This window comes from Staurois parvus, unplaced genomic scaffold (assembly GCF_062004578.1).
Source record: "Staurois parvus isolate SC_StPar_1 unplaced genomic scaffold, SC_StPar_1.0 ptg000429l, whole genome shotgun sequence".
NCBI lineage: Eukaryota > Metazoa > Chordata > Amphibia > Anura > Ranidae > Staurois > Staurois parvus.
Genome location: NW_028318225.1, coordinates 1,570,551 through 1,594,893, shown reverse-complemented (window position 1 = coordinate 1,594,893; position 24,343 = coordinate 1,570,551). Strand labels below are relative to the sequence as shown.

Below are 24,343 nucleotides of genomic sequence, written 5' to 3'. Positions count from 1 at the left end.
TGGTGCACTGTTTTTTTATTAAAGGCTGACAAGTGTATGAAAAGAAGGGAGAAAATATATATGTACAGTATATACACATACAGTATATATTTTGTAATACTATAATCAGACAATTACAGAATTAAGCAGTGATATACTGCCATCTACAGTATGCAGCAGCCTTTAAAAGTTGAAGCCATTTTTGGCTGACATCACATGATCGATAACCGCTGTTATTGGTTCCTGAGTGTTAGGAGGGACTAAAGCTGTCACTGACAAAGTGTTAGCAGCTAGCTGTCAAATGGGTGACATTTATAAACCCATCCTTGGCATGGGGGCATTTCTATACAGATTGTAGGTGAGAAGAACTTAAAGTGTTATGGCCTTTTTTGCAGATCCAGAATGCTACCCTTGATAGTACTGTTTCTACCTCTGGAAAAGTGAAAGGTCAGCAAAATGTTCATGCAAATATTAATCTATGCACAGATCAATATTTGTTATTTCATAGTCTACATTATTTCAGTGGCCTACAGACCTTTTCCAGGCTATTGTTGTTTGTTGGTCTTTTTACAGTGAAAAAAACGGTTTTTGATTTAAAGCATACCGATTGGTTGCAGAAAAAGCATCTACTTATCTTCCTTTAGTAAATATTCACCTTGAATGTCCTGTAGTCATAATCGTTATTGTTATAGGTCTTATATAATTTTTTTTCCAGGAAAGGATATGTATCTTGCAAGTTGTTCACAGGATTCCCTTATCCGTATTTGGAAGATAATTGCCAAGTCTGCTTTAGAACCTGTCAAAAATGAGCATGAATTGAAGGACAACAATATCAAGCTGAAGGAGAATGTATTTATAGTCAAAGAAGAAGGTAAGTCAACTAAAAAGGTGACCAAATTGTCTTTCAGAAAATGATCTTTTATTAATGAGGCTACTGAAAAAAGTTTTGTACTTGGGACACAAAAATATTCCTACTACTGTATGTATATTATACTTACAGTAAAAAATGTGAATAAAATCCCAACTTGGTCAGATTCTGGAACCAGTGGTCTCCAAACTGCGACCCTTTGCCTTTATCTGGCCCATGGGGCACTTTTCCTTCCACTGACACCAAAGTTGGGATACTATTCATCTGCCAAATACTAACAATGGGGCACTGTTCTTTCAACGGACGCCAACGATGGGGCACTACTCTTTCCACTGACACCAAGGTGGGACACTGTTCCTGCCATTGACTACATTGATGGGCACTGTTTCTTCTGCTGACCACAGGCACTATGTAATTTTTATTACTCCCACTGATCACAAATCTGAAGACATTGTTTACTCCCACTGGACACAGTTCTGTCTACCTAAAGTCTAAAGGACAGTAAACATGTCCTTTGTTTAGAAAGTTTGGAGACCCCTGCTCTTGACAATGTTGGGTTACTCAAAAGTACAGGAGAACAATAATAAAGTAGCACCCAGTCTTTAAATCTTTCACAAGTGTAATCTTTGTTTAACAATATAGGCATAGTCAGCACATGCACAGAAAGAGCCCCCACATTACCTTTACTGCACTATTGGTTCCTGGAGTGCTCTGTGGTATTCTGAAGTGTGCTTGCAAGTTAGGCAACCCATAGATGATTCAATTTTCTTTCCTTCCACCATGGGTGGAAGGAAAGAAAATCACTCGATTCCCCCATCAACACAGTCACTGATGATGGGAGAATGCCTCCTGCAGCACTATTGTGTTCTGACAGCAGGGGAGGGGGTTCAGGGAGCCTTCCCGGCAGACAGAACACAATGATTATTGCCAGCAGCTACAGCCACTGGCAGTAATCGCATAAAAAACCCAACAGGCTGGTTGTACCCAACTTGATCGATAGGTCGACTTGGGTACAATCAGCCTTGCCCATAGATGGATCAAAATTCACCCAGTCCCAGCTGAACCGGATTAATTTCGATCCGTGTATGGCTGGCTTTAGAAAATATCTTGAGCTATGTAAATTTAAATTTTTAGGGACTGGGTTCATACTGGGCAAAGTAAGTGCAGCATAGAAATGCAAATGTGTTGAAGCTCAAGGAGAAGCAAGTCCGCTGTCTTCAATGGTTTCAGAATGTGGAGAAAGCATGCAGCTTGGGTTCAGAGTGAAGTCCTAACTCCATGCCTGTATGCTTGCTCTGGGATGGTGAAACAAAGCCTAGAAGTCACTAGATCAGCATGACAGCCTGGCAGCTAGCATTTTCTGAAGGAGGGTACAGCAATGGTAGTCACAACATTTATCTCAGTACAGTTTTCCATTAAAGTGAATAGCTTTGTGCTGAATTCCCTTTATTGCCTCTCTTCATATTTATAGAATATGGATGTGACGTCAGTGCTTTAAAACTGTGAACTATATAAATCCAATTTATGTTTCAAATTCACTACTACTAGTTTATACACCTGGGAGCAATTTTCCAATAATTTAAGGAAAGAATAATAGGCATTGTTGGTACATAACAAAAAAAACGGTTTTTAGTTTAGTCCTTTTATTTTCCTTATGCATTTTTAAAAAATAATTCCCTTTGTATTTTTATTTATGTACCTGCATGTATATTGGGCTATGTTCAATGCCTTTTGTGTTTTCTATTCTGGCCGTAGTCTACAGAAAAATGTTTATATTCTGGTTGTTTGAGGAAGAAATTCCATGTTGTTCATTGCACAGTTTTATCTTAACCTTTATATTATCTGCATTGCAATAGAGAAATGTCACTTTATCATGAAATTTGCCATCCTGGTTTCGTAATTTAGTCTGTGTTGGCAGAGAAATCATTCAGATTATTCGACAGTACAATGTGCATATAAAGAAAAGATGTCTCTGTGTTTGTTACAAGGAAGATGATTCAATTCCACCATGCAATTGCACATTATAGCAAACGCATATTAAATTTCCTTGCAGGCAGCTTTGATTCTTCTGCAGCACAATCACCTCCTTTGTCAGAGAAAAGATTGTAATCCTGGAAAAGAATAGTTTGGTCTTTTGAAGTAGTCATTGTAATTCAGTAGAGCGCAGAAGTGATACTCTACGTTGCATCTCATAGGGGAAATATTTCACATGTCACTCTATTGATTATGTGCCTGTTGGCTCTGCTGCTCTCCAGTGTGCTGTACTACAGACTGGTAATCATTTTATATCCAAACAAAAACCTTCTTGTCACCATTGTTTGTTTTTTGTTGTTAATGCGGAATGTGGTTTTGAATTAAAAATGCTATTTAGATTGCATAATACAATAGGTAATGAATATGCTGCTAAAAACATGTTTACATCAAACATAGATGCTTGGTCACAGGTGGGTATGTAGACAGAAATGCATACAAATTTTCACTGTGACACACTGAGGACCAATGCTGCCTTGCTACACTAAAACATAAAACCAAATTCTTTTATTCATGATTTTGGTGATCTCCAGTCAGATGTAAGACACTAAGGGGTTTATTTACTAAAGCTGGAGAGTGCAAAATCAGACTCCCTTCTGCATAGAAACCAATCGGCTTCTAACCTCAGCTTGTTCAATGAAGCTTTGGCAATGAAACCTGGAAGCTGATTGGTTTCTATGCAGAAGTGAGTCTGATTTTGCACTCTCCAGCTTTAGTAAATAAACCCCTAAGTAACGCAGCTCTGTATCCATTGTTAACTTTATTTTTTTTAAATGCAACTAGTGTTAATATTTGAATTTGGCTTGATATCAGCCTCCTGTAATCACTGGTGTGGTGCCACTCAAAGTGGGACAGGGAGATGCAGGGTAGCTAACCAGCTGTGTTGTATGACAGGGAATGAGCGGACCGGATCAGAAGGCAAAGTGAGCAGAAAAATGACACCTAATAAAAAACAACAAAACAGCGCAAAATCCAAAACAAAATTACATAAGTGAACAAAAACTGAATTAACAATAAGTGTCCATATAAAAATAAGTCCTTATTCCCATCAGAACCAATACAGGTACTCCTCGCTTAACGACCGAGTTCCGTTTCAACGACTTGGTCGTTAAGCGAATTGGTCGTTAAGTGAGGAACTGCATGTACTGTATACAGTAGTACAATATATGCATAGTATTTGACAATACAGTATTCTGAATAAGTAAAATAACAAGAAAGATCAAACTGAAAACTTCCACTTGTTTTAATTTGCATAGGTTGTGTAATTTACACACAGTACTGGAATGTATTACAGTACAGTAGTACAATACAGTATATGCATAGTATTTGACAATACAATACAGTATTCTGAATAAGTAAAATAACAAGAAATATCAAACTGAAAACTTCCACAGTAAACAAAAAAAACAAAACAAACAAAAAAAAAAAATTCAGGCTATCATTTTAGTCAACGAATCCTTCAAAATCGTCATCATCAGAGCTATTATCAGGAGCTGCTGAAGGCCCAGGTAAGGGAGACGATGGAGTAGAAATTGAAGCATTGGTAGTGCTTGGTGTAACTTTCCAAAAGTATCCACTTAGAGTGGTCTGCTTTGTCATTTTCTTTTTTTCTTCATATATTTCACGATAGCACTGTAAAACTTGACTTATTTGTCTTTCCACCTTTGTGAATCGTTCAACATTCGGATCCATACTCTCTAGTTGGAACATAGCTGCATTCACTTTTGAGAACACACCAGCTAATCCCTTCACAGTAAACTTCTTTGGCACTTCTTCCATGTTTTCATTTTCTTCTTCCTCCTCCGCCAGGTTCTGCTGTGCTTCCAACTCTATTAAATCTTCGGTAGTTAGCTCTCCCTCCCTGTATTGCACTAATTCCTCAATATCTTCCACATCAACTTCTAAATTAAGCACTTTAGCAAGTTCCATAGTTGTTTTATTTATGGCATCAATATGTTCATCTTTCTCAAAAACTGTAACATTGCTCACAAAACATTTTAGGCATTTTTTCCATATGCCTTGCATACACTTTTCTGTCACTCCCTTCCAAGCGGATTCAATGTTGTTTATGCAGTCTAAAATGTTGTAAGATCTCCAGAAATCACGGAGAGTTGCTTCATCATTTTCTGTTGCTGCTACAGCTTTGGAAAAAGTTGTGCGTAAATAGTATGCTTTAAATGTGGCTATGGCCCCCTGGTCCATTGGCTGAAGGATTGAAGTTGTGTTTTTAGGTAGATATACTATCTTTACATCTGTGTTTAGGTCATCAAGATACTGGGGATGGCCTGGAGCATTATCAAGCAGGAGGATAATTTTAAAAGGAATGCCCTTTTCTTGACAATAATGCTTCACTGAGGGTATGAAGCAGTGGATGAACCAATCCTCAAATAAAGCTTGAGTCATCCATGCCTTGTTATTTGCTCGGTAGTAAACAGGCAGTGTGTTCTTTCTAACTCTGCTCAATGCACGTGGGTTTTCAGAGCGATAGATAAGCAAAGGCTTCAACTTAAACCCGGTAACATTTCCTCCCAACAACAATGTGACCCTGTCCTTAAATGCCTTAAAGCCAGGCATTGTCTTAGCTTCTTTGTGTATATAGGATCTTTCAGGCATTTTCTTCCAAAAAAGTCCAGTTTCATCCACATTGAAGATCTGTTCTGGACAGTAGCCACCTTGCTCTATGATTTTATCAAATTGGTCAACAAATTTTTCTGCTGCTTCTACATCTGCACTTGCTGCCTCACCACTGACACTCCGATTATGCAGCTTGAATCTTCGAGAAAACCGTTGAAACCATCCGTTACTTGCTGTAAAGGTTTCGGTTGAACCGCTGCGTGCTTGCAAAGTCTCAAAGATATTGAGTGCCTTGGCTTGAATTATTGAAAGGTTCAATGGCATTCTTTTTTGAATCTGGTCATCAAACCAGATAGCCAGTAACTTCTCCATATCATGAATTAGGCCTTTCCGCTGTCTAGTTATTATGGCTTTAAAGCCTGTTGATGCTTTCACTGCCTCTTTTACTCTATCTTTATCCTTAAGGATTGTTGAAATGGTTGAATGTGCCAGATGCAAGTCATGTGCTATCTCATGGACTTTTTTGCCACCTTCATAATCCTTTATGATCTTTATTTTCTTCTCAAGATCAATAGCCTTCCTTTGTTTCTTGGCATTTTCTGGTGCAACCTTGCTTTTCCTTTTTGGAGACATCTGGGGTAAAGTACAATACAGAATAAGGCACCCAGATCACACACAACTTGTATGCTTGAAGAAAAAGCTTTATAAATAGTTACACTGTACTGTACATACTGTAATGTACTATATCTGTACTGTATACAGTATTGTCACACTACTGTGCTGTATTGTGTGGGCCTGAGAGAGATCCTGGACTGTATACAGTACAGTATATAGTACAGTATAGCTGTTTATAAAGTTTTTTTCTTTGCATCGCAAAAAAATACAGTAATTTACAGTACTGAATACTGACCAGGAAACCAGCAGTACCGGACCTCAGAATAGTGTACAATTTCAGCAGGGCCGCTACCACCGCTACCACGTCCGCTACCACGTCCGCTACCACGTTTAGCGCGTAACCACGTTTTAGCACGTACCGTCGGTGAGATGGTCGTAAGTGTGAGCGGTCGTAACGGTGAAGAGATGGTCGTAAGTGCGAGCGGTCGATAAACAGGTAGGTCGTTAAGCGAGGAGTATCTGTAATAAATATTCAGAATGTGTTTCCACCTATCCACCACATGAGAAATAATATTGACCGCACTCACCAGATGGAGGTGAGTAATGAGCCTTATAGGATATAAGGGATCCTATAACCCCTCCAAAAGAGATCAAATCTTCTTTTTCACCCTGCTTAGGTATATAAATAGTCTCCACTTTATTCCTCCATGGATTCCTCAATGGTGTATAGAAAAAAAAACTACATAGTGTCACTTCATATAAAATATAAAGATAGAATAAGGCCATTCACATGTTTAAATATAATTAAAAGCCTTCTTTAATAGCCTAAATGGCTTCAAGATAACCAATTTCCACAATGCAAATATAGGGATCTCATGCTTCTGTAGTATCTGCAGAGGATGAACAGCCTTCCACCTCTAAGATGGCCGCTTGAACCGCATAACTCGGCGTGCGTTCCAAACACCGGAAGTGACGTGGACCAGAATGACGACGGACCGGAAGTGCGTCAACGCGTTTCGCCCCACCCACAGGGCGTTCTCAAGACCAAATGACCAAAAATGACCTTGTTGGTCAGAAGTGGGAGAAGTAGCAGAATGTATTTTGGTGTGTAATTCCATATATACCCAGGACATGTGTGCGCAATATATAATTTGGGTGACAACTTTGTGTTTAAAAAAAACATTTTTTGTCATATTCCAAAAACTGGTGGTAAAAAAATTATTTTTTCTGTTGATTCAACGTGCCTCTCAGCAAATAGTTTGGGGTGTCTACTTTCCAAAAAGGTATTTTATACCCAGCATTAGAAGCTCCTGCCACACATCACCTACTCTTCTACCCACTTGAAGACCAAGCCTTTTCTGACATTCTTTGTTCACATAAAAAAATCAGTCTTTTTTGCTATAAAATTATTATAAAACCCCCAAATATATATATTTTTTTAAAGCAGAAGCCCTGTAGAATAAAATGTTGAGTGTTTAAATTTTTTGTGAAACAGTACTTGCGCAGTGAATTTTAAAACACAATTTGTTGGAAAAAATACAGTTTTTGAATTTTAATGCATAAAAACGCAATATATTGGCCAGTTGTTTGGCAGCATAACATATTTTATATGTTGAGTAAATAGGTACCAAAAATTACATAGTCTAAAAACTCTGCACGCCCCGTGCAACAGCAACAAACTACATAACATTTTTAATATCCATAGGTGATGTTTAAAAGGCTTTTCAAGCTACCACTTTAGATTTACACAGGAGGTCTAGTGTTAGAATTACTGTCCTCAATCTGTCGTTCACAGTGATACTTCACATGCATGGTGCAACTGCTGTTTACATAGTGACACAGGGCCGATGCTTGCGTATGCCATTGTGCTGGAGGATGAGGTTGCTTTATTTATTCATTTTTAAAAAATTATTTATTTTGATTTTTTTTTTCATTTTTATAGTCCCTTTTCATTTTTTTTTTTTTTTTTTTTATTAATCACTTTATTGTCAGCACAGGGAATGTAAATATCCCCTGTGATAGCAATTAGAGATGAGCGAAATATTCAAAAATTCGATTCGACTGATTCGGCGAATTCATGGAAAAATTTTGATTCGAGTCGAATATATTCGCTGCGAATTTAACTTATAAAAGGGTGTTTCTAGGCTTCAGAGAGACTTTATATTAGTGCAGAACACTGTACCTTTAATTTAAATGCCCTTGGAGTCTGCTGGGGAAGAGAAATAATACTGTCAGTCAGTATGACATGCAGATGAGTGCCGTCGATCTTAGAATCACCGCACACTTCACTCATTTGGCCAGTCACGGGGCCAAAACCAGAGTGTGGAGCCACAGTGTGGCGGTGGAGGCAGCAGCAATGGGAGGCCATACAGCACCCTATGACAAAAATGGAAACCACCAGCAGTGTGAGGAGATCTGAAAGTGGCACATGGCAGAGTGTGGCGATGGAGACAGCAGCAATGGGAGGCCGTACAGGGACCCATGACACACTCTGGACCTGGCAGCAGCATGAGGAGGCGGTACAGGGGCCCATGACAGATTACGGGCCTGGCAGCAGCATGAGGAGTCGGTACGGGGGCCCATGGCAGATTACGGGCCTGGCAGCAGCAATGGGAGGCCGTACAGGGACCCATGACACACTCTGGACCTGGCAGCAGCATGGGGAGGCGGTACAGGGGCCCATGGCAGATTACGGGCCTGGCAGCAGCATGAGGAGTTGGTACGGGGGCCCATGGCAGATTACGGGCCTGGCAGCAGCAATGGGAGGCCGTACAGGGACCCATGACACACTCTGGACCTGGCAGCAGCATGGGGGGGCGGTACAGGGGCGCATGACAGATTACGAGCCTGGCAGCAGCAATTTGGACAGGAGGACGTTCAGCTTCTGCACCGTCGGGTGCGTGCTCGCAAACTGTTGTCTCTTGGAAACGGATTCCAAGAAAGACTGCTGACGGAATCCGTGAAGAGGAGTAGCAGGAGAAGGAGCATCTGAACGAGCGGAATATGCCAACAAGCGACAACAGGGGCCCATGACAGATTACGGGCCTGGCAGCAGCATGAGGAGTCGGTACGGGGGCCCATGGCAGATTAGGGGCCTGGCAGCAGCTATGGGAGGCCCGTAATCTGCCAGCACCCTATGACAAAAAATGGAACCCACCAGCAGTGTGAGGAGACCTGAAAGTGGCACATGGCAGAGTGTGGCGATGGAGACAGCAGCAATGGGAGGCCGTACAGGGACCCATGAGAGACTCTGGACCTGGCAGCAGCATGAGGAGGCGGTATAGGGGCCCATGGCAGATTAGGGGCCTGGCAGCAGCTATAGGAGGCCCGTAATCTGCCAGCACCCTATGACAAAAAATGGAACACACCAGCAGTGTGAGGAGACCTGAAAGTGGCACATGGCAGAGTGTGGCGATGGAGACAGCAGCAATGGGAGGCCGTACAGGGACCCATGAGAGACTCTGGACCTGGCAGCAGCATGAGGAGGCGGTATAGGGGCCCATGGCAGATTAGGGGCCTGGCAGCAGCTATGGGAGGCCCGTAATCTGCCAGCACCCTATGTCAAAAAATTGAACACACCAGCATTGTGTGAGGAGACCTGAAAGTGGCACATGGCATGAGACACTGTGGACCTGGCAGCAGCATGAGGAGGCGGTACAGGGGCCCATGGCAGATTAGGGGCCTGGCAGCAGCTATGGGAGGCCGTAATCTGCCAGCACCCTATGACAAAAAATGGAACACACCAGCAGTGTGAGTAGACCTGAAAGTGGCACATGGCAGGGGCATGATTCATGGCGGATTTAATCAGTTGTGTCAGGAACTGGTGGTTTGAAATCCAGACTAATCCACGCCTGATTCATTTTCACAAACGTGAGTCTCTCCACACTTTGGGTGGACAGTCGTGTCCTCCGCGGAGTTACAATACCTCCTGCCGCACTAAACACGCGCTCCGATGCCACGCTACTGGCCGGGCATGACAGCCTTTCAAGGGCAAATTCAGCTAGTTGGGGCCAAAGGTCAAGTTTCGTTGCCCAGTAGTCAAGGGGATTGTCTACCTCGGTTGGCAGGGTGCTGTCCAAGTAGGCCCAAGCCTGTTGTTTGAGGTCCTGCTCCAGGTCCACCTGATGCTGCTGCTGCTGCGGCTGGTTAGTAGTTTCCTCACTGTGCTGGTGAAGAAAGCTACTCATCATCGACTGCAGACTGAGGCAGCCGCTGCTGGTGGAGCTGCCACTGCTCCTATCACCCCACCCCTCCCCTGCTGCCATGGCAGCGGAACGCGAGCGCACAGGGCCCACAGTGTCTGAGGATGGACGTTGGCGCACAAAGGCAGAGACCAACTGACTACATAGGTGGTTTTTATAGTACGTTATTTTGGCCTCCCTCTCAGCAGGTGTGAAAAAGGCCACCATTTTTGAACGGTAGCGAGGGTCCAACAAGGTGGACAGCCAAAAGTCATCCCTCTGTCTGATGGTTATTATTCGGCTGTCGCTACGCAAGCAACCGAGCATGCTATGGGCCATTTGTGCCAAGGAATGCGAGGGACTCCCTGCCTCCATCTCCACAGCATACTGCCACGGTGCGTCTGGGTCCTCTGTCTCCTCCTCCTCCTCCTCTACCACATGCTCCTGCTCCTCCACTCCTGTCCGCTGAGTGGAAAAACCACCCATTTCACTCAATAATTCCTGAGCACAAATGTCCTCCTCTACCTCCTCCTCTTCTTCCTGTCCTGCCCCCACAGGGGTCATGTGGCGTTGAGATCTGTGCGCCACGTCTACCGCACCCTGACCAGCCGTTGTTAACAGCATTTGTTCCAGGACGTGCAACAGAGGAATGACGTCGTTCATCCCATAGTCCTGGCGACTCACGAATAGCGTGGCCTCCTCAAAGGGCCTGAGCAAGCGGCAGGTGTCACGCATGAGCTGCCAATGGCTGACATCGAAGTTACACAGGGGAGTACCTTTATCCGCTTGTAACATCAGGAAATCGGTGATGGCCTTTCGCTGTTCGTAAAGGCGGTCTAACATGTGTAGGGTTGAATTCCACCTTGTTGCAACGTCGCAGATCAGGCGATGCTGTGGAATTCCGTTCTGCCGCTGCAGCTCAAGGAGGGTGTGCTTTGCGGTGTAGGAATGGCTGAAATGCATGCAAAGTTTACGTGACATTTTAAGGATGTCTTGCAGTGGGATGGTGGTTTTTAGGAACCGCTTGACAACCAGATTGAACACGTGAGCCATGCATGGCGCATGGCACAACCTTCCTTGACGCAGAGCAGACACCATGTTCTTTCCGTTGTCGGTCAACATGGTTCCGATTTTGAGTTTGCGCGGAGACAGCCATCTGTCGATTTCTCTGTTCATTACACTGAGAAGTTCCTCCCCTGTGTGACTACGTTCGCCAAGGCATACCAGGTGCAGCACAGCGTGACACCGTTGCGCCCTGCACATGTGATATGCCGGTCGGGTAATGGGACTTGGCACGGGGGTGGCGGCTGAGGACACGAAGGAAGAAGAGGTGGAAGAGGCGGACATGTTTTGTGGACCAAGGACGTGCAAACGTGGAGGCAAAAGCGGCGTGACCTGTCCAAGTTGCTGGTGCGGCTGTGACGGCACCACGTTCACCCAGTGGGCCGTAAATGACATGTACTGTCCCTGACCGTAGTTACAGCTCCACACGTCGGCGCTGCCGTGCACTTTGGCAGAGACCGACATGCTTAAAGACTGGCCCACCATCTCTTCTACATGTGAATGCAGGGCTGGCACTGCCTTTTTGGCGAAAAAATGATGGCTTGGCACTCTCCACCGCGGCGCGGCACAAGCCATCATTTCTCGGAAAGGTGCCGAGTCCACCACTTGGAAAGGGAGGGACTGCAGCACCAGCAACTTGGACAGGAGGACGTTCAGCTTTTGCACCGTCGGGTGCGTGCTCGCAAACTGTTGTCTCTTGGAATCGGATTCCAAGAAAGACTGCTGACGGAATCCGTGAACAGGAGTAGCAGGAGAAGGAGCATCTGAACGAGCGGAAGATGGCAACGAGCGACAACTCCCCTCAGCAGAGGTGTTGGAGCCTTGACTGGCTGATAGAGGGCGATTGACGTCGGGTGACGGAGCAAGTAACGGAGCTGGTGATGGAGCGGGGGCTGGGGCGGGCAAAACCGCCGTATCTTTATCACGGTTTTCCCAGGCCACCAAATGGCGACGCTGCATATGCTGCCGCAACGCTGTAGTCCCAACATGGGCCCCCTGGCCACGCTTGACTTTCTGGCCACATAGTCGACATACGGCTACGTTTACTTCCTCGGGCGGCTTGACAAAAATTGCCACACCGCCGAGTAGGAAACTTTGCCCCCGCTACTCCTCACTGGCTGACTGCTGCTTCCTCCGTGCACACCGGCACCACTACTGGCCGTGGTGGTAGGCTGCAGTGGAGCTGGTGCTGTACTCCGTGGCCGTTTTCCTCCACTGACACTGCTGCTACCCTGCTGCCTCCTGGGCAACCCACCGACTGTTTTGCTCGCTGCCAAGCTGCCACCCTCTTCTCCTGATGATGCGGAAGCAATAGCCTGATGACGACGAGGCTGCCAAGTGCGATCAGCCTCCTCATCAATTAGGGTCTCCGCCTCACTACTAGCCCCCTCGGCTGCGTGTGGGTCAGGAGACAGACCTGTCTCTAGACCGGCTACCGAGCCACTCTCCTCGCCACTACTTATTCGCCTGGCTGCTGAAGAGGCGGATGTCTCCCCCCGTTCCTGACCGCCCTCTGTTTGCTCTTCCTCACTGTACAGTGGGGCTGAGCCCACAGCATGCGATACTTCGCTTGGTGAGGGAACACCAAAGGACAGGGGCAGGTAGAGGACACGTGATTTCAGTGAGCTTGGTCCCGGGCCATGCCAACTAACGGTTGTGTCTGACGTACCCACCGACCGTTGGCTGTAGGTGTCAGAGGTGACCTGGGAAGAGGAAGACGACCGAGTCAACCAATCGATGACGGCAGGGTTGTCGGTGGAGACACGACCGCTGGATGACACCGGGAGCACTGGCCTCTGGCTGCGAATAGTGCTGCCTCGACCCCTTTCTCTGCTGCCACGTCTGCTCGCTCCTAAAACATTGCCTCCTCTGCCACTCCTCTGCATGTTGTCTGACATACTCTTTAATTAAACGATTCTGTGTCCCTGAGTAACAATTCTGTGTCTGTCCCTGAGTAACAATTCTGTGTCCCTGAGTAACAATTCTGTGGCCCTAAGTAACAATTCTGTGGCCCTCAGTAACAATTCTGTGTCCCTCAGTAACAATTCTGTGTCTGTCCCTGAGTAACAATTCTGTGGCCCTAAGTAACGTTTCTGTGGCCCTCAGTAACAATTCTGTATCCCTCAGTAACAATTCTGTCTGTCCCTGAGTAACAATTCTGTGTCCCTAAGTAACGTTTCTGTGGCCCTCAGTAACAATTCTGTGTCCCTCAATAACAATTCTGTGTCTGTCCCTAAGTAACAATTCTGTGGCCCTAAGTAACGTTTCTGTGGCCCTAAGTAACGATTCTGTGGCCCTCAGTAACAAATCTGTGTCCCTCAGTAACAATTCTGTGTCTGTCCCTCAGTAACAATTCTGTGTCTGTCCCTCAGTAACAATTCTGTGTCTGTCCCTAAGTAACAATTCTGTGGCCCTAAGTAACGTTTCTGTGGCCCTAAGTAACGATTTTGTGGCCCTCAGTAACAATTCTGTATCCCTCAGTAACAATTCTGTCTGTCCCTGAGTAACAATTCTGTGTCCCTAAGTAACGTTTCTGTGTCCCTAAGTAACGTTTCTGTGTCCCTAAGTAACGTTTCTGTGGCCCTAAGTAACGTTTCTGTGGCCCTAAGTAACGATTCTGTGGCCCTAAGTAACGATTCTGTGGCCCTTAGTAACAATTCTGTGTCCCTCAATAACAATTCTGTGTCTGTCCCTAAGTAACAATTCTGTGGCCCTAAGTAACGTTTCTGTGGCCCTAAGTAACGTTTCTGTGGCCCTAAGTAACGATTCTGTGGCCCTCAGTAACAAATCTGTGTCCCTCAGTAACAATTCTGTGTCTGTCCCTGAGTAACGTTTCTGTGGCCCTAAGTAACGTTTCTGTGGCCCTAAGTAACGTTTCTGTGGCCCTAAGTAACGTTTCTGTGGCCCTAAGTAACGATTCTGTGGCCCTAAGTAACGTTTCTGTGGCCCTTAGTAACGATTCTGTGTCCCTCAATAACAATTCTGTGTCTGTCAGTAACAATTCTGTGGCCCTAAGTAACGATTCTGTGGCCCTCAGTAACAAATCTGTGTCCCTCAGTAACAATTCTGTGTCTGTCCCTGAGTAACAATTCTGTGGCCCTAAGTAACGTTTCTGTGGCCCTAAGTAACGTTTCTGTGGCCCTAAGTAACGTTTCTGTGGCCCTAAGTAACGATTCTGTGGCCCTCAGTAACAATTCTGTATCCCTCAGTAACAATTCTGTCTGTCCCTGAGTAACAATTCTGTGTCCCTAAGTAACGTTTCTGTGGCCCTAAGTAACGTTTCTGTGGCCCTAAGTAACGTTTCTGTGGCCCTAAGTAACGATTCTGTGGCCCTAAGTAACGATTCTGTGGCCCTAAGTAACGTTTCTGTGGCCCTTAGTAACAATTCTGTGTCCCTCAATAACAATTCTGTGTCTGTCCCTAAGTAACAATTCTGTGGCCCTAAGTAACGTTTCTGTGGCCCTAAGTAACGTTTCTGTGGCCCTAAGTAACGTTTCTGTGGCCCTAAGTAACGTTTCTGTGGCCCTAAGTAACGTTTCTGTGGCCCTAAGTAACGATTCTGTGGCCCTCAGTAACAAATCTGTGTCCCTCAGTAACAATTCTGTGTCTGTCCCTGAGTAACGTTTCTGTGGCCCTAAGTAACGTTTCTGTGGCCCTAAGTAACGTTTCTGTGGCCCTAAGTAACGTTTCTGTGGCCCTAAGTAACGTTTCTGTGGCCCTAAGTAATGTTTCTGTGGCCCTAAGTAACGTTTCTGTGGCCCTTAGTAACGATTCTGTGTCCCTCAATAACAATTCTGTGTCTGTCCCTAAGTAACAATTCTGTGGCCCTAAGTAACGATTCTGTGGCCCTCAGTAACAAATCTGTGTCCCTCAGTAACAATTCTGTGTCTGTCCCTGAGTAACAATTCTGTGGCCCTAAGTAACGTTTCTGTGGCCCTAAGTAACGTTTCTGTGGCCCTAAGTAACGTTTCTGTGGCCCTAAGTAACGTTTCTGTGGCCCTAAGTAACGTTTCTGTGGCCCTAAGTAACGTTTCTGTGGCCCTAAGTAACGATTCTGTGGCCCTCCGTAACAAATCTGTGTCCCTCAGTAACAATTCTGTGTCTGTCCCTAAGTAACAATTCTGTGGCCCTAGGTAACGTTTCTGTGGCCCACAGTAACAAATCTGTGTCCCTCAGTAACAATTCTGTGTCTGTCCCTGAGTAACAATTCTGTGGCCCTAAGTAACGTTTCTGTGGCCCTAACTAACGATTCTGTGGCCCTAACTAACGATTCTGTGGCCCTATGTAACGTTTCTATGGCCCTAAGTAACGATTCTGTGGCCCTAACTAACGTTTCTGTGTCCCTAACTCTCTCCCTGCATACAGCCAGGTCTGCCTCTGTTGAATGACTGGAGGCAAATGGAGAATTCTAAAATGGCCGCCATTTATAGCTCGACCATTACACTGTGCTGGCTGGCTGGCTGCTGATTGGCTAATGCGATCACATGTCATGAATGAATGCATTATGGGTCAGCGCGCCTTGTCTGCGCGCCTTCCCAGACATCCCCGCTCCGTCGCCGCACATGTCGCTGCCATTTTAGGAAAAATTTCGATCCGAAGTCTGCTTATTTTCGGATTCGACGCGAATCGAAATTTTCCTAATATTCGAAACGAATTCCACTTCGCCTACTTCGATTCGCTCATCTCTAATAGCAATAGGCAGTGACAGGTACTCTTTTCTGAGAAATCTGGGGTCTATTAGATTCTAGATATTTCCTGTCCCCAAGATCGGTGTGAACAGATGCTTTCCCAATTTAAAAATGGCACTGTTTATATCCAGGGAAACCAAAGTGATGAAATGCTTGTAACTTCCAGTTTCTTTGGCTATAAAGATGATTGGAGCCGTTCCGGTCTCTGATCATCTCTTTGGTCAGCTGGTGGAAACACCGGCTACATTCTTAGGTTCCCCATTGGGACGGAACAGCCCAAGAAAGCTGTAGAAGGCAGTCCGCTCCCACTGCTTTTAAAGACGATCCAGAGGCTGATTAGCTGCTAGAATTGCTTTTACATGAAAGCTGACTACTGCCTGTAGCTGCAGGTATCATTCAGGTATAACCACTCAAATTCCAATGAAAATCCAGGACGATAGACGGAGACGTGGTGACATCACTTCTGCCGGAAGGGCCTTCTTGATACACCCAGGAGTTCCTATAGGATCTGTGAGCTTTTTTTTTTCTCATAACACATGTGAGTGAGCATTTATAGTATTCTTTTATATCAATAAATGAAACCATATCACACGATGGAAGGATTCTTCTTCTTGTTTTATAAACATCGATGCAGAAGCTGAGGTACAAATAGATCATATGAAAACCATCTGGATATCAGGAGAGGAGATACCTGTAAGTTCTGAAGGAGGATACCACCACTGTTTGTGATACCGAATCTGACGTGGAGGATTGAGCGGTTGGCTGTGCTTAATAGCAAAAAAGCGGTTTGACCCTGTGGGGTCGCTTCATGAAGGTGAGGGGGCAATCTTACTGGTGAAGGATTGCACTTTTTGTTCACCTACCAGATTTATATTGATCGCTGGTTTCTATGTATCCAGCCATATTGAAGATTACACACATGGACGATTTGTGTATTGTTTATTAATAATTGGTGGCACGTGTTTTTGTGGACTTTGTTATAAATTTTAGTTATGTGTTTATCATAGTATGTCACTGGATTTTCATTTTGGATTCACGCAATATTTTATTTAATTATTTTTTTTTTGTGCTATTTATATAGCAGTATAGTCCCATGTTTAGGGACTAGCGCACGGCAATTTATTTTGGTACATGTGGGCACTGGTTGAGTGGTGGTCGCACATTTATGTTGAAGGATTTGTTATAGTCCTTGTAGATTTGTCTTATAGTCAGGGTTAATTTATCCTGACCGTCCTATTGTTTGTTTTATAGGCAAAACAGTGCCATTTGTCGGTCTATTTCCACTGCACCTTTGGGCATTCATTTATGCCAAGTGTTTTATCATGTGTGGTTTAATACGTTTGTGATTTCATCCTGTTTAGGGACACAAGTGGGTTTATGTATTGTGTTTGTATACGTTTTGCACATGTATATTTTGTTTCATATGGTTTATCAAACATCACTGTATAAGCTTGTATAATAATATGAAGGATTGAGTTGGAGATAATTACACACAGGAAGATTCACTAGGGGTGTAATTGAAACCTCATTTTTGATTTAATTATTTATATAAGTGTGGGAGCACAGCACCAATTTTGTTATAATTTTGATCCCATTCTATCCAGGTGTATAGCCAGGTGTCAGCGGCAACCCATTCCTAGAATAATAGTGTATTCAGGGTAGCGCAGGTGGTTCTCCGTTGTTTTTTGTATCAGCTTTAGGTGTAGTTTTTAAATTTTCTATCAACTCCAGAAGTTCTACATTTTTCTTTTTTTACTGCTGTTTTTTTCACTGATGTTTTATAAAGTTATTCGGGAGCCTGGAAGTCAGAAAAGTGTATCGCCCCAGTAGAACATAAAAATACAGAGGTTACAAAGGCTTTTTTTTTAACGTCTGAAATAATTGTAAGATCTAAGTTGTCCTAGAATATTCTTTTTTTATTATGCAGACAAAGGGTACAATTTTCATAGTTAACATGTTCTTTTTTGAAGAATCGAAGCAAAGCTGAATGTATTAGGTCAGTGTTTTTCTGCTATGGTTCTCAGGGACAGTTGATGGAGCAGGTTTACCAGTCTATTTTGTGAAACCATGTATTTATTTACTATATTTTTACAGGTGACCTCCCTATCCACACAATAAAGGAATACATTTGTAGTCAGTTGTCTGAATAATTCATAGAGGCATACAGGAGACTGCAGCATAGTGAGACTAGGTTATACAGTGCATCCAGAAAGTATTCACAACGCTTAACTTTTGCCACAGTTTATGTTACAGCCTTATTCCAAAATGGATTAAATAAATTGTTTCCCTCAACGTTCTACATTATATCCCATAATGTCAATGTGAAAGAAGTTTGTTTTAAAATCTTTACAATTTATTACAAATAAAAAACGAAAAAAAAAACACGTACATAAGTATTCACAGCCTTTGCCATGACACTCAAAATTGATCTCTGGTGCACCCTGTTCCCACTGATCATCCTTGAGATGTTTCCACAACGTGATTGGAGTCCACCTGTGGGAAATTCAGTTGATTGAACATGATTAGGAAAGGCATAAACCTGTCTATATAAGGTCCCACAGTTAACAGTGTATGTCAGAGCACAAACCAAGCATGAAGGCCAAGGAATTGTCAGTAGACAGGATTGTATCAAAGCAAGATCTGGGGAAGGGTACAGAAATATTTCTGCAGCATTGAAGGTCCCAATGAGCACAGTGACCTCCATCGTCCATAAATGAAAGAAGTTCAGAACCACCAGGAATCTACCTAGAGCGGGCCAAAATGAGCGATCGAGGGAGAAGGACCTTAGCCAGGGAGGTAACCAAGCACCCGATGGTCACTCCCGATGGAGCTCCAGCATCTCTGTGGAGAGAGGAGCACCTTCCAGAAGAACAACCATCTCTGCAGCACTCCGCCAATCAGGTTTGTATGGTAGAGTTCCCAGATAGAAGCCACTCCTCAGTGAAAGGAAAATGGCAGCCCGCCTGGAATTTGCCAAAAGGCACCTGAAGGTCTCTCAGACAATAAGAAACAAAACTCTGGTCTGATGAAACAAAGATTGAATTTTTTGGCCTGAATGCCAAGTGTCATGTCTGGCATTCAGGCACTGCTCACCACCTGACCAATACGATCCCTACAGTGAAGCATGGTGGTGGCAGCATCATGCTGTGGGGATATATTTCAGCAGCAGGAACTGGGAGACTAGTCAGGATCGAAGGAAAGATGAATGCAGCAATGTATAGAGACATCCTTGATGAAAACCTGTTCCAGAGCGATCTGAACCTTAGACTGGGGCAATGGTTTATCTTCCAACAGGACAAATGACCCTAAGCACACAGCCCACATAACAAATGAGTTGCTATGGGCCAACTCTGAATGTCCTGGAGTGGCCCAGCCTTGAACCCGATTGAACATTTCTGGAGAGATCTGAAAGTGTGTGTGCACCGACGCTCTCCATCCAACCTGATGGAGCTTGAGAGATACTACAAAGAAGAATGGGAGAAATTGCCCAAAAATAGGTGTGCCAAGCTTGTAGAATCATACTAAAACTTGAGGCTGTAATTGGTGCTAAAGGCGCTTTAACAAAGTATTGCGCAAAGGCTGTGAATACTTATGTACATGTGTTTTTTTGTTTTTTTTTTTTAATTTTTTTTATTTTTAATAAATTGCAAAGATTTCAAAACAAACTTCTTTCACATTGTCGTCATGGAGTATTGTTTGTAGAATGTTGAGAAAAAAATGACTTTAATCCATTTTGGAATAAGGCTGTAACATAACAAAATGTGGCAAAAATTAAGCGCTGTAAATACTTTCTGGATGCACTGTATATACTTGGTAAATATAATTTTAACTTTTTATTATACATTATTAAAGCTGAAGAGTAGTGAGCTGATAACATCCTATGCTCTCAGTCAGTGGACAATGAGGAGGGGAGAAGGAGATGTGATGAAAGGGTTTGTGTTCTTTGTGGTATATCAGAAGTGAAGAAGGCAGGGCTGACACCACCTGCTTAGGGATTCAATGCCTTGGTTTTATGTCAAACAGGAAGGTAGGAGCATACTTTTATTTCTGTTTTTCCTGTATTACAGTGTGCTTGAACACAAAAAACATATATTGCAGAGATGTTTTTTTTTTTCCTGACTTGACCTACAATTTTAGACGCAGCTAAGTGGAGTATTTAATGAGTATGTCCAGTGGGATGGGATTAGCTGTACACGCAGGTGTCTGATGCAGACTGTTTGAGTAACAGTAGCCATTGAACAACAATTTCTAATTTGTCCATTTGCTTAACATAAAATTAAAAGTTCCTGTATTACAGCATAAACAAGTTACTATATGATGCACAAGACTTATACATTAGGAAAAAATACCTTCCTGGACTTGGCCAAATCTTTCATTTGTTTCTCGTGTGCACTGCCAGACTGCAACTCACAGTGAAAAGGGTTTCAGCAACAGACATTTTTGTCAGTCCAGAAAACCATGTAGAGGACTAGGTGTTTTTGTTGCTGCTTCCTGCCTTGTGTTGTACTTAAAGTGTTTTTGTTTGTCTGTGTTTGTGTGCAAAGTTAATCTGTATGGGAGTGGTTTTCAAATGATCAATCAGCTGCTTCACCTGCAGGGCTCTAATGAGTAAAGTGGCAGCGTCTGCATCCTTTTTAGACATGATTTCCCTTCGGGAATATCTCACCAAAAATTACATTTTTGTTGCAGGGGATGCCCAAAATCATACTTGTATCTTAGTGCAGAGTTCTGGGAAAATCATTAAGTCAATCACTCAAGCAGCAAATGACATTCATGGGGCGTAGTGTACACCATTTGTGTACAGAACGCCTTCAGGTAGCCATACTGCATTGCATTTTACAGAAAATTGCAGTGCTGCAGATTGAAAAGGAAAGGCAATTTTTACTAACATTCAATTACAATATATCTTGAGTTGCAACTGTATACGCTTATATTATTTTTTTTAATTTGCTAATTTTTTTCCCACAAAAGTGGAGCTACCATTTAACCTACTTGAGTGGCAACTCTGTTCTGAATTTAGAAGCAGTACAGCGTCATTTCCATTCCATCCCAGGAAGCTGCATTAGGTGGACTTCACTGGCAGGCTCAACAGGTATTTGTGGGACTTTAAGGGGGGGGGGGGGGCACATCTAGAAAACTGTAAGGGCAGATTCAGTTACAATTAGGTACTTCAACACTTTTTTCTTTTAATGGATGGCCATAGCTCTATTTTAATCTGTTGAAAAGTGTCAACTCGGGGGCTGCCTATGTGAACCCATAGATAGAGAAAATAGTGGGAGTGAGTGATGCCATTTCATGCTTATGGGTAAATATTTTTCAACTTGTAATTTTTTGTTTTCAACTGTTGTTGACTTTAATTCGTTATTTGATGCCTGTTTATTTTACATTTCAGGTTTATCCTTTACATACGCGGTCACATTAGAGACTGTGCTAGCTGGCCATGAAAACTCTGTCTATGCTGTTCATTGGCAGCCTTCTTTCAGAAAAGGTAATGTATGGTCACTTTTGTAGGCTTTTATAAAGGTAAAGGTGATTTAAATGCTTGCTGTGCCTGGAAAATGTCATCCCATTCAAAATTGATATTTATACATAGTGATGTCCAGTAACATACAAAAAATTAGTGGATACATTAACCTGTCAACATCTAAATATCAACAACCCAAAACTGAAATGTCAGTGCACTCATTCAGATATGCTATTGGACAGCACATTTTAAAAAGATGATTCTAGATTAACATGTAGTATAAAAAAATAATTTTTTTCTTTCTCATCCATTCATGAACACATCAAGTCTTTAACCTGCAGGTTATACTGCTGCCTACAGAAGGACTGGACTGTGACAAACAAAAAGCTTTCATGTGCGTGCAGGATAACCCCCTTCTGTTACCAGCATGTTTTTTGATACTGAAGGAAGGAGGACATTATTTTCCAAATAATCTTCTAGGACAGCTACTTGAGAGATGATTGACTCCACCTTCAACAGAAACGTATTAAAAAGTCCCTCCCCCTGACCCTCAGTTGTTGTAAAGAACTTCCACCAATGTACGCGTGGGTAATGTGTTGGTGGTTGAAATTGTTGCCCTAAAAATTACCCTTGTGTACATTGGTGGAGGTTCTTTACAACAACTGAGGATCAGGGGAGAGAGGGGCTTTTTCATCTTTTTCTGGTTTGTGTTTCTTGTTGAAGGTGGAGCCAATCATCTCTCAAGTAGCTGTCCTGGACGATTCTCAGAAATACAGTTATCAGCAGTGTAACCATTGTTTTCTTCAGCTTTGCTGTCAAAGACTAACCTTTGTTAGCACTTTTTTTTTCTTTCTGGCTTTTTTTTTCCAACTCTTCTCTACACTGCTAGAGCTTGTCTGTTTGGAGTGCCATGTCTGGACCCACTTGACTGGACTTTGCAGGTATAGTATGGATGTGACCCTCAGGCACAGGGCTCCACATGAGGTGCTTTCCAGACTCAGTCTGGTAAAAGTTATCTGCAAAGTGCTGTGCTTTCTTTCCTACCATACAGCATTTAAGGAATCCTCTGCCTGCTGCTGTTCCTTCTTGCAAACAGCCTTGGAACACTGCAAACTTTTAAACAGTCCTGCTGTACCCAGTGGCCCCAGCTCATGCTTTCCTATTTTCTATGGGACTGCTTGTAGCAGGCCTACTGATGGTCCTGACATGTACAGGCTGTAATCATATTGTCCTTTGCTCCTAGAGTCGATGCTGTCATCTGAGTCCTTTTCAGCTCTGTTGGGTATGGCGAGATCTGCCACCATCTCAAGGTGGTTTTTACTACTGTCATGCATACTTTATGGCCCAAATCCCCAATTTGTTGACTCTGACTACAGAGGCCTCAAGTGTGCTCCTGTGCCTTCCTTTGCAAATTCTTTCCCCTGATGAATCGCAGTTGTTTGCTATTACTTTCAAATTAAGATACTGTTTCAGCTCTTATTGAGGTAATGCTCACCACTAAAACTGAAGAAGCTGCTTATACCAGGCAAAGACTCTTCCATTGCACTTTCTTTACCAACTCTTCCCTTATGGAAATTGGAAACACCGATACAGTATTTGCTCCCTTGAAGTGCTCTTTACGCTTGTACTCCATTGGAGAGGATTTGTACAAAGTGTTCTACCCCCACTGTGGCTCTGGCAGTGTCCTGGTTCTTACAGTTTCAGTAGAGGACACATCCCTTTTAATGACCCAACCGATAAGATTTTGGAAGCCCTCTCTTTTTCTCACTGGCGAGTTCTGCCCTCACTCCATCCTGGCTATGACTCCCATAAATAACAATCCCATAATCCCATAAATAACACTACTGTGGTTGATCGCTTGGTTGTAGGAGTGATGCAAATGACTGGAGCTGTACATTTTAATTGTACTGGTTTGCTATAAGTTTCCCTCCTCATGTCTTGCATGTGTCTGATGTCAGTACACATGCAAAGGGCGCTTTACTTAAAGTGCTAGACCGCAGAGCCCTTGTGTAAGAAGTGTTTGATCTGCGGGCTCTGTTGGACAATGTGGAGTTGATTGTCCAGACTTTACACCAGTTCGGGAGGTTCCTAAACCCTTAGAAATAATTGAAACTAACTCAATGTTAGGAGTGTGTGTCAAATCCTGGATACAGCTTGGCCAGAGTGTTTATTTTACAGGGAAACTTCAGACACTCTGATCTTCGAGGCATTTCTGTTTGCCCATTTTATCTCTAGACATCTACAAGGCAACATTCTGTTGTGAGACAAATTCATCACATCCCTGGATAGGCCAATTTGTGTGCCACAGAGGTCCACATTGTCTCTGGATTGATTGCTTAGGAGTCTAGCTCTGGAGCTATGGAAGTCCTCCCTTCCTGTCTTTTGGAGGATCTTAACGACTGATGTCAATCTGGAAAGAAATTCTGGGCAACCTGTCACTGCAGGGGACTTATGCTAGGCACACATTGTTTTTTTTTTTTTTCTTTCGTTCAAACCAGCGGGCTGGTCGAAAAAAAAAATTGGAGAGATCGCCGTACTAACACAAGCGATGCTAGTGCAGTGATCTCTTCTACTGTGTCTGTGTTCTGAAAGGAACCACCCCACCAGAACACTGATCAGCGTTAGTAGCCATTGGCTTTAAGCACTGATCGGATGTGGGTTGGATGCTGATTTTCCAGCATGCTGGTTCAACAGAAGATTTGCAGTCTATGTACACTTTAAAGAAATCCCACAAACCAACAAAGATTTCCCAGCGCACTTACCTGCAAAAAAATCCATATTGAACCTGTCCAATAATTAACGTTAAAAACAGAGGATTTTGTTTATACACATTTGCAAATATATGTGCAGTACCTTTATCAGGGCTCCTGTGTGTACTGCT

At 43.4% G+C, this 24,343-nt stretch overlaps 1 protein-coding gene across 1 annotated transcript in view; it reads left to right on the top strand.

Annotated features, from left to right (window-relative positions):
* Window positions 1-24,343, top strand: part of ELP2 (elongator acetyltransferase complex subunit 2) — a 199,041-nt gene that overhangs the window by 56,698 nt on the left and 118,000 nt on the right. Inside the window, exons 8-9 of the mRNA XM_089687543.1 lie at window positions 695-850; window positions 21,391-21,486. Coding sequence (XP_089543669.1) covers window positions 695-850; window positions 21,391-21,486 — 252 coding nt within the window. The remainder of the gene's footprint in view (window positions 1-694; window positions 851-21,390; window positions 21,487-24,343) is intronic.